The 9113-nt window shown below is 44.8% G+C and overlaps 1 protein-coding gene across 2 annotated transcripts in view; it reads right to left on the bottom strand.

The window, feature by feature from the left end:
- Positions 1 to 2932: 2932 nt before the first annotated feature.
- CHCHD3 (coiled-coil-helix-coiled-coil-helix domain containing 3) overlaps positions 2933 to 9113 on the bottom strand; it is a 287502-nt gene continuing 281321 nt past the window's right edge. Inside the window, exon 8 of one of the 2 annotated variants that reach the window (XM_065414026.1) lies at positions 2933 to 3681. In XM_065414026.1, the coding sequence (XP_065270098.1) occupies positions 3655 to 3681 (27 nt within the window). In that variant the 3' untranslated portion in view covers positions 2933 to 3654. The remainder of the gene's footprint in view (positions 3682 to 9113) is intronic. The other variant, XM_065414031.1, reaches the window with a different exon arrangement.

Here is a 9113-nt window from a genome sequence, read left to right as displayed (position 1 = left end):
TTGATGGACCTATCCTCCATGAACTTATCTAGTTCTTTTTTGAACCCTGTTATAGTCAAAGTAGACTCTGATCCCACCTCCAGTTCAAACTGCTTGTGTGTCACCTATAGGGGAATGGATGTATGCAATCACTTGAAGTTACAGTTACTAACCTTTCCATAACAGTTGTTAACATTCTTCAAGATGTGTTGCACATGTCCATTCCATGACCCACCCGCCTTCCCCTCTCTGTCAGAGTCTTATCCAGTAAGAAGGAACTAATGGGGGCTGGGGATGTCTCCACCCTTTAGATCAGGGGTCAGCAACTGGCGGCACGCGAGCTGATTTTTAGTGGCACTCTGCTGCCAGCCGGGGTCCCGTCCGCCAGCCTGCTCAGCCCGCTGCCTGCCTGGATGAACGGAACCCCGGGCCGGCTGTGGGCTGAGCGGCAGCGGCTGGAACCTCGCCTGGCAGGGGCCGGTGGACGGATCACCAGACCTGAAGCGGGCTGAGGGGCTCAGCCCGCTGCCGGTCTGGGGTTCCGTCTGCCGCCCGTGCTGCCCGTCTGGGGTTCCGTCCGGCGGTCCCTGTAAATGTAAAATGTATTACTGGCACGCGAAACCTTAAATTAATGAAGACTTGGCACACCGCTTCTCAAAGGTTGCCGACCCCTGCTTTAGACCATTTTGCAGCAGCACAAGGTAGCAAGTGCACTTGTACCAACCCAACGGGTACTGCTGAGGGAAAATATCCCCAACAACAGTGCACTGGGCACACATATGCCGACCGGGGAATGGCCATTTGCAGTCACTCAAAGAATAGGTACAACTTTTGTGTTGTGTCAATCTAAAGAGACATGGAAGGGGGACTTCCAAAATCTGCCTGAGTAATGGCAGATCTACTAGCCTGAGAAAATTTAGAAAGAAGGGTTAGCACTGTCTGCCTCCTTGGCAGAATAACTCAAAGTTCCCACAGTCTCAGGTTAATTTGAATGACTGGGGATAGGGAGGAAGAGATATAGAACTTAACTCTATCCTGTTACACTCCCATAAATCCTGGGTAATTCCAGTGATATCTATGGCTTTATTCTGGTGTTCCAGCAAACTCTGGCCCACAGACTGGACCAACCACCCTTTAAAAGTTCAAGTCATGTTCTATACAATCAGTTGCCCCAAAACCCAAGTAACAAATATTAGTGGCGCTGCTGCTGACACTCTAGATGTTTCAAAGAGCAGAACACCTCAAACCCCTGAATGCAACTGGAGAAAGCAAGCAAGTTCAGGTGCCATTGGTCATGGCTGTCAGAATGGGAAATTAATAAACAGCTGGCAATAACAGAGACCTTTTCCCCCGGCATCTCTCTTTCTCTGATTTTACAGAATCATTTGGCCTCAAAAATGTCAGTCCTTCCTCAGCGTCGCATTTTGCTGCCAATTCAAAGACTGGCAAGGAAAGATCTGCCAACTTCTTGGCTCTCGGTTATATATGAGAACATTATAAAGGAGAATTTGTGAATTAGTTGATTTGTAAACACTACAGCAAGTCACCGTGTAAACATGTCGCTTGTGTTCCTATTATTTCTCTCAAGCAGTTTACCTGGCATCCCACACTGCATGCCAGGATTTTCCTCTCCTTAAGTTATCACAGTTCCTTCACACTTAAAAGAGCCCAGCTTCTTTTTATACTATTTAAAAAAAAACAACCACCACCCAACCCTTTAATTAATCTAATCACAAAGCATCTTGATAATTAGGGTAGGAGAGTCACTGAAAACTCTGTGAATACAAATCAGATCTGCAGGTGCACTTGCAATGGTATGGCAGGATACCGTTCTAATGCAGCCAATTAGGGAATGAGAACAAGTAAATAAATAACAGGGTTCCAGATATGTTGCTCATTTGAAACTTTTATCATGCAAAACATAAATAAATAAAAAAATTGCTCTGCAGGTTGTAGTAGCCATTCAGATAAAAATACAAATTGAAATCAATGAAAGTACTACCAGAATAAGGACAATAGGGTTTGGCCCTGTTACAGTACGTCCAGACTACCTGCCGTATCGGCGGGTAGCGATCGATTTATCGGGGATTGATATATCGCGTCTCGTTGTTATATCTATCCCCGAACGCGCTCCCCGTCGACTCCAGAACTCCACTGGAGCGAGCGGCGGTAGCGGAGTCGACGGGGGAGCCGCAGCCGTCGATCCCGCGCCGTGAGGACGGGAGGTAAGTCAGAATAAGATACGTCGACTTCAGCTACGGTATTCCCGTAGCTGAAGTTGCGTATCTTACATCAACACCCCCCCCCCAGTGTAGACCAGGCCTTAGTGTTACTCAGATAGCAGGAATTGGTTTGATAGAGGGTCTCTCAGCTTCAAGATAATCTCAACATATTTTTCAAAATAAGGACTCAGATGCAAGTGGTGCAGGGACAAATCAATCGGCAGTGAGCTGTCAAATGGCTCCGCTGTCACGTGCACAGCGTTGGCTGGGACATCCAAGTAATTCCCTACTTTTCAAAAACGAGCAAGGAACCTTCTACCTGCCTCCAAGGCGGGTTTAAAGTTTTGTCTGGAGGAGGGTGTCTCTCTAGCAGGGCAGCGGCTTCCTAGCCCAGAACTACAGCATTAGCAGTAGAAGTCAGTGTAATCTAGTATTTGAAGAAACCTAATCCTGATATTGGCTCGCTGGGTTATGAGACAAGTCAATGTGCCATAGTGCTCTTACTGTACCATGGGGATATCTACCACCTGTGCAAAGTGCTCTGTAATCCCTGGGTGAAAGTTATTACCTGTGGGTATCATTATTGACCCCCCAGTTCTGGTGTGGGCATGGAATGCACAATTCTATGCTTTCGGGGTTAGAGCAATCCCAGCTGCAACTGACCCAAACCACAATGGGGGCATTAGTTGACTATGAACAGTGGAAAGAAGCAGACCAGATTGAAACATCAATTCTGTTCACAAAATATATTTATTGTTGATACAGAGTGAGACATCATTTTCAATACTTGATGACAGTTGGTAGCACAACATGATCATAGGTTACCGACAGAATGTAATGAAAGGCCATTTTACACCTTGCACCCTTGAAGTATTTAACATTATTCCAGCAGAGAGCATGGCGAGGAAGAGGGGGACTTTTTGGTTACATAATCTTTGTAATAAGTTAAGCAAACATTCCTTCAAGTGCATATAAAAAGGAAAAGTTCTTAACAACCAGCAGTCAACACAGGCCCTATAGTGTGGAGTAGTAGTTGCCCAGTTCACAGAGTGTCACCCTACCCTGGGACACTAGGCATTACTTGCCCCTGGATTTGACTGCACGGAGTCACTGAGCAGATTCTACAGTGAAATAGCAGCGTTCAGAGACATTTCCCCCTCCTCTAAGGTCAATGGAAGATATTTTTTCTTTACCTTTTTTCAGTCACCAATAAGTGAGTTTGACGATGACTGAACAGCACCCTCGGATGTATCATTTCTGATGTAATAAGATACAGGTCTTAGCTTTTCAAACGGCCACGCTGATTGAACTGTGATGGCTGCTGCTCTTGAAATGGCTCTTCCCGTTCTTCTCTTTATTGGTCTGCTCTGTAAATGGGCTGTCATCTTCTTGGAAAAAATGCTCTGCTGCTGGAATTAGAGTTGATGGCTTTGTGCTTGATTCGGATGTCGCCTTACCCTCCTCTACCAAGCATGCTCTGCTAAGAAAAGAGGGGGGGAAACACAGATTTCAACATTTAAAGCTATACTGGATGCTCTCTTAAATGTCAGCAACATCTATACACTGTTTGCATGTTACCTGTACTCAAGGGAAGACGTTGTAAAGCAAAAGGGTCAGCATACATGCAACCACATAAAAACGTTAGGGGACCAGGAGACAGAATGCATCAGTGCTGTCCTCAATGAGCAGGACACCAAAAGCACACTGAAAAGCTGGAGGGAAAATTCCTTTTATCCTTCCTAACAGTCGCGCCTATGGCTGCTAGCCATTTTAGGCCCCCTTTAAAAAAATCTGCCCATATAATAAGGAAAAACTCATCCCCAAAGGTCAGTAGGTTAATCCTATTCCTAGGGTCTTTAGGATACCACCTTCCATCACATTTTAAAAATATAACAAACCAACCCCCCCCTAATTTCCTGGGGCCTGAGAGGCAGGATCAAAATAGCTTTGCTAGCTTTGAACGTGACACACTGACCACGTGCTCCACAGATCATTTTCCAGGCACCATCAGGCCACACAGATGTAACAGCATTGAAGTTTCATGCTGTGTGGCTACCCCAAGTACTCCACTATCAAGAGTTCACAGGCTGCACGGATGTTCCTTCTAGCCCCACATCAGGGACCTGTCAAGCTCCACCAGTATATCCTGCATCTGGAAGGGAGAGTACAGTAACTCCTCACTTAAAGTTGTCTCGGTTAACGTTGTTTCGTTGCTGAACAATTAGGGAACATGCTCGTTTAAAGTTGTGCAATGCTCCCTTATAACGTTGTTCGGCAGCCGCCTGCTTTGTCCACTGCTTGCAGAAACAGCAGCCCGTTGGAACTAGCTGGTGGGGGCTTGGCACCAGGGTGGACCGGCAGCCCCCCTATCAGTTCTCCACTCCCCTAAGTTCCCGATGCGGCAGCCGCCCAGCAGGCTATCAATTACCGGGCAATTCAGCTGTCCTTCCCCACACTGCCGTGTGTTGCTCCTGCCCTCTGCCCTGGAGCTGCTCCTGGGAGCCTCCTGCTTGCTGTGCGGGGGGCGGGGAGGGGGGAGAGGGAGGGGGAAAAGAGGGGTGCTAATGTCAGGGTGCCCCCTCCCCCCGCTTCTGCCCCCCATCTCTACAGAGCGGGGGGGAGGGGGAAGACATGACAGGGGTCAGGACGGAGGGAGCTTGCTGGCAGCAGCTGCTGTCTCAACTTACTGATCTGCTTAAAAAGGCAGTGTACTTAGAGTGGGGTCAGCGTACTAAAAGGGGCAATGCGCATCTCTCTCTCTCTCTCACACACACACACACACACGGTGTGTGTCTCTGTCTCTCTCTGCCATGCTGTCTCCCCTCCCTCCATTTGTGCTGCCTTGTAGAGTGTGAGGCTACATTAACAACACTGTGTTAACCCTTGAGGGCTCAGCGGAGTGCTAGGTCATCATTTAGCAGTAAGGCATTCCCTGGGAAATATCCCACCCTCGGACTCCACCTCCTCAACCAAGCTTCACAATCATCATTGCTGTGTACAGTATTAAATTGTTTGTTTAAAACTTACACTGTGTATATGTGTATAGATAGAGTCTTTTGTCTGGCAAATTTTTTTTTCCTGGAACCTACCCCCTCCCCCTTTACATTAATTCTTATGGGGAAATTGGATTCACTTAACATCGTTTCGCTTAAAGTCACATTTTTCAAGAACATAACTACAGCGTTAAGTGAAGCGTTACTGTACTGTACCAGGCAATGGGCTCCACCATGGTTGTAGAGACCTGGATGGATATGTTACTGGGCTCGCTGAGGATTTCCTATTGCTATGGCCTGTGAGAGAGAAGGTTGGTGGAAACAAAAACATCTACAGGTTCCAAGAGGTAAGGATAGGTACCTGGCTCAGTAAAGAGCATACTAAGTGGGAGTTGGTACTAGATTGGCCAGCGGCATGGTAAAAGCATGGTGGAAGCTATATTTGCTGGAGGGTTGGGAGATTAACCAGAAGAAATCTGTTGCTCCTAGTCCTTGGTGTCCAAAAAAGGTAGCAGTGGTAGGTGAGGAACTGTGAATCTTTTTTTTGGAATTGATGGGCCTAATTGAGACCTGAGCCCCAAATGCACGCCTTGAAAAGTTACGTGCTCTGGTATGACAGGGGAAAAGCCAGGCTACTGTTGTCAGTTAGCAATTACTTTAGTAGTTATGGTGGGACAAGGCAGATTTGGGAGTCGAGAGCCCAGGAATTTAGAGATCAGGAGAGAGGAGGTAAACGAATGGGAGCTGTTCTCAAAGTGTGCATGTGTGTAGCAAAATAAAGGGGAAAGCTGTAGGCTGTCATTTATAACTTTAACCACACTCACATGATACATTTACTAAAGCTCCGAAGATAACCTGCAAAGAGCAGTTCGGGTGTAAGGAAAAGATTGCTGTGAGGAGCAGTTCCTGGGCGGATCTTTGCACCACAAGCGTACGTGTGAAACAAAGAGAATTGCCCCAATGATCACAAACATTGATCAAAACCCAGATTAAATAAATGAGGACAAAGTAAGATGGGTCAGTTTCACATTCCTTAGCTGCTATTAGAAACAAAGCAAAGTAAAACTTTTATTAGTTAACAAAATAAATAATCTAAATCTTTACAGCATCCCCTAAGAGGTTTCCGCAGAACTGACAAAGGCTATTTTAGCTAGAAGACTCCACTGCAGTGGTTGTATGAAAACTTGCATGTAACTGGTGTTGGTCTGAATATTAACATTGCATACATTTAACACTGCATAAATTAACATAGGAAAATCTCAAAGGATCTGGGGAAAAGCTCTGCAAGTCACAATTTAAAAATTGTTTCTTTTGCTTAGGATCCTGCTAACACTGAAATCTTGAAGGTGAGGAAAGAAATGGCAGGTATTTGCCCATCCACAGATCTTTGTCTGCAGCATTTCATCTCCACACCGAAGGATGTGTTCTATGGCACCGAGAAGGTGGGATTGGTTGGGTGGGGGTACTTTCTATTGCTCAGCAATAAACAGCAGGGGCCTGTGCAAATTAGGAGCAAAACCTCAGAGACTGAAAACTGTGGGCTGTCTCCCTTTGTTAAAAAGAGCTTAATGGATTGTGCAACTATAGTTGATCCGTCATCTCCATGAAAGAGGTTTCAGCCTGATTTCTGAATTACAGCTCAGCCATTGTCATTTATGCTGCCCAGTTTTCTCTTTTGGTTGGTTGCGAATGGCAGCACTGTGCTTTGCCAAGTCTTTACAGTGTCAACTTAAATTCTGTAACTAGTATCACTGACGTTAGCGAATGAGAGAGAGTTGTTAGATCCTTTCGTCCATCTCCCAGCCAGTGCAGGGCCATTCCCATTTATTTTATATGTGGCCAATCTTGTTCCAAATATTACAAAGCAATGGGGCTTCCACTATTTCCCTTGGAAGGCTGCTCCCACTGGTCTCCTCTTAGCCAATATCTTTCTGGCAATGTACCTAGAGCTCAATGGAATGCTCCAGGTTTGTGGAGGGATTATCACCAGCTTGCTCTGTGATGTGATCCTCATGTCTCTGAGAACACTGCCCGCTATCACCCCTATTTCAGCATTACTGCTTACCCAGTTTCTCTCCCTCGAGCCAGAGCGTCTGCAATCGGATTATTCTCCCCAGAAGCAGCAGCAGTTTTATTAACTTTTGCCTAAGTTTCTAATTTCTGTAAATTCTCTGTTGGTCGTAACCGTTAGTCTCCTTTTAATACCATGTGCTACTTTCACCAGTTTGCCGTTTCTTCTCGCTCTTCCAAGTCATTAATGAAGGTGTCAAAGGAGAATGGTCCAAACAGTACTCCCTCAGGCAGATACCTCCCACAATATGACTCCCCCACTTAATAAAATGCCTTTTATTGCTATCTTTCATTAAAGTCTTTTAGCCAGTTTTCACTCCACCTCTGTTTTCCCAGCCATGCCAAATTTAAAGAATTTTTCAATTCAGATTTTGTAGGACAGTATCAAGCGCTTCACTAAAATCCAAAGACATCATATTTATTGCAGGGCTTGGTCAAATATGGCTTTATTCTGGCTACAAAGCATGATTAAGGTCCACTCTGTGCTACAAACTGGAATCATGATTGTAACTAGGCTGGGGGACAATGTTTTGTAACCAGGCTTTCTGGCAGTGATGTATTTGTAGTGTAGGCCAGGCTAAGGCTTGATACCATGTTTCAAAGTATTTTCAAACACAGCCTAACGTGGCTGTAGAAACTGGCATCCACGCCTAGCACAGCTACAATTGTACACCTGTACTCAGAAACTGTGCTGTACAGGCTGTGTCGGGGTGTAGTATGGATGAGTCTACAACAAGAAAATTAGGACCGACTGGTAGCAATGGTGGAGTCCAAAGCGTAGGCAGGGTGCAGGGGGTTTTACCAATGTCTCATCTATATTTGCTCTGGGTAGACTAATAATAGGGTGATAAAAATGCTGGTAGACAGTCTAGATTAGTGCTCCCATTGTTACTATCACTGGTAGTACTGCAACAGTGAAAGAAGTTTTTAAAAAATGCTGACGAGGACTCGGCCATAGTGTCTACCCTTAATGATGGTAATAAGTATCTCCTTCTCCCCCACTATTACGATAGTATGAAAAATATTAATAATACACTTCTATTTATCAGACCAGCTTCCTAGGACTTCAGGTAAAGATTTACGGATTTAAGTCAAGATGTCAAATTCCTTAGTATTAGCAGCTCTCCGGGCTTTTTCTAAGAAAAGACGAGATTGAGACATAAGATTACAGACAGGGAGAGAAATAAAGAGCATACTGAAGAGAGGGTGAAGTGATTATAAGCATGATAGGCAAGAAAGAGGAGTCAATAAATTCAATTTATGAAAAGCACAGAGAATCTGCTGCCTGAGCGTAAGTGCCCAGCTTCCCCACCTGGAAATCGGATTAGTTAATTTATTTGGTTTTTAATATCTTGGTCTATTCCCCCTAGCATATTTTTCCCCCCTTTGTTTTGCTTCTGGTAGCCAACACCAGATAACTTTTTCATTCCTGAATCCTCTTTCTATTTATCCCCCTTAACACATATTTTCATTTGCTGTATATTACAATAATATTTAACAATGATGTCATAGTAATTGTACAATTTCGGTAATAAGCAGGTAAAAATAATTACATTTACAGCTGTAACACATGAAGGATGAGAACGGATGATCATTATCACAATGCAATTGTTGTTTCTGGCTGCAAATATTTCATATCATAGAACGCTTCCCCTAGTCAGGTATATTAAGGAAGTAACTTGTATGAATCACCATTCCGGGAGCATGTACGAATGAGAATGAGAAAAGGGCTTTAAAAAAAACCCAAGTTCTTGTTCAGGAAACATTTACACCCATCAAGAGGTTTGGCAAAAAATGGACACTTATTTCCCCCCACCCCCTTCTCCTCACCCTGCATCACTATAGGATA

The sequence above is a fragment of the Emys orbicularis genome, chromosome 1, assembly GCF_028017835.1.
Source record: "Emys orbicularis isolate rEmyOrb1 chromosome 1, rEmyOrb1.hap1, whole genome shotgun sequence".
NCBI classification, from domain to species: domain Eukaryota; kingdom Metazoa; phylum Chordata; order Testudines; family Emydidae; genus Emys; species Emys orbicularis.
Note: the sequence above shows the minus strand (reverse complement) of the source record. Positions and strands in the feature narration are given on the sequence as shown.